At 35.7% G+C, this 1,741-nt stretch overlaps 2 protein-coding genes across 2 annotated transcripts in view; both read left to right on the top strand.

The window, feature by feature from the left end:
• LOC106878823 (uncharacterized) overlaps positions 1-1,741 on the top strand; it is a 137,118-nt gene that overhangs the window by 42,132 nt on the left and 93,245 nt on the right. The gene's annotated exons all lie outside the window — the stretch shown is intronic.
• LOC106872857 (uncharacterized) overlaps positions 1-1,741 on the top strand; it is a 158,253-nt gene that overhangs the window by 93,996 nt on the left and 62,516 nt on the right. The window contains exon 10 of the mRNA XM_052967148.1: positions 572-610. Coding sequence (XP_052823108.1) covers positions 572-610 — 39 coding nt within the window. The remainder of the gene's footprint in view (positions 1-571; positions 611-1,741) is intronic.

The following is a 1,741-nucleotide window of genomic DNA, read 5'->3' as shown; positions in this document are numbered from 1 at the left end:
CTAAAGCTCCACGAGGCTCCGGCAGGGGATGGTGGCGAACCCTGCTCTACTCTTTCACCACAACTTTCTCTTACTTCCTGTTTCTGTTGTGCCTGTAATTCAAAGGGTCAGCCTTGTCACACTAAGTCACGCTGAATATCCCCGAGAACTACGTTAAGGGTACACGTGTCTGTGAAGTGCTCAGCCACTTGCACGTTAATTTCACGAGCAGGCTGTTCCGTTGATCAGATCAACTGGAACCCTCGACGTCGTAAGCGTCGGATTGCCAACCTTACAGACTGTATTTGGAATGTACGGATTAGCTAGTTGATTTCTTTTTCTGAAAAGCCCAGTTTATTCATATATGCCAATTAGGCATTTACTCACAAAACCAAGTACATCACTTTTAAAGTATAAATGTGAATTTAAAATCTTGGTATAGAAACTGGAGGTTTCAATGAATTGTATGTATGTATGTATGTATGTATGTTGGTTTTTCTGGGTTATAACTTCATATTTTATAACATATGTATAGTAGTGACTGTATATAATGTGAAATATTATACATAATGATATTATTATACCTTTTTAGGGACACTCGGCCCAGAATCAACCACTCCGGTTTCAACAGGTATATTGGATTTTTTCTTTGCTTCTTTCATTAACATGTAACACACATATACATGTATGTATATACCATATTAAACCGCATTATGTATACATATGCGTGTGCGTGTGTGTGCATTAAATAATTCACAGGGAAAACAGTGTATTGTAAGCTTATTTAGCACGACGACCGTTTCGGCTTACATCTCCACTACTCTCTAGTGGGTAAGAAACGATCTAATGGAATCAAATGCACCCCACAGTACAGAAGAAACCTCATCAGTTTGCATAATACGTTACAGCGTTATATTATGTAAATTTTGCTACTCTGTGTGGCAGAATGGGGCTGATATGATGCGTGCATTTATAGCAGTCCACAAATCCTTTAATGAAGCAGGATTGCTGGTATATATTCAGGGAGTGGTAGTTAAACACTGCAAAAAAAGTAAAATACAAAGAATAGATGGGAAGGTCAGAATGACTTTTGAATGAAAAGCGCTCTAAAGGTTGAGGAATTCTTTGATGGTTGGCCATGCGTATTATTCGTGGTAAATAGGTCGAGAATTTCTTGTGGGTGTGGTTCGCGTCTTTGGATTTGGTATATACACATTGGATTTGGTATATACACATTGGATTTGGTATATACACATTGGATTTGGTATATACACATTGGATTTGATATATAACATTTGACAGCTTCCACTCTCTATCTTTCCCTCTCTGTCTTTGCCGTCTCTCTGTCACTCTTTCTCCCACCGCATCTCTCTCTGTACGTCTGTCTGTATCTATAGAGAGAAAGCGTTGACAGCCGCAAATTTTCCTCTACGTGGCAATTAATGTCCTAGAAATAACAGCCAAATCAAGTGTATTAAAATATACATATGTACATACATACATAGAAACATACATACATACATACATACATACATACATACATACATACATACATACATACATACATACATACATACATATAAAGAACAAAGCTGTATTTAATGGAAAGGAATAAAATAGTAAATAATTATATTGTGTCGAAAATACATTTCACTCGCACAATCACGTTAATAGATATTATTAATCAGATACTTATTGCGTTAATTTATATATATTTATGTGTGTGTATATATATATATATATATAAATATATATATATATA

Source organism: Octopus bimaculoides, chromosome 4 (assembly GCF_001194135.2).
Source record: "Octopus bimaculoides isolate UCB-OBI-ISO-001 chromosome 4, ASM119413v2, whole genome shotgun sequence".
Lineage (NCBI taxonomy): Eukaryota > Metazoa > Mollusca > Cephalopoda > Octopoda > Octopodidae > Octopus > Octopus bimaculoides.
The sequence above is the reverse complement of the archived record's forward strand: the minus strand, read 5'-3'. Positions and strand labels throughout refer to the sequence as shown.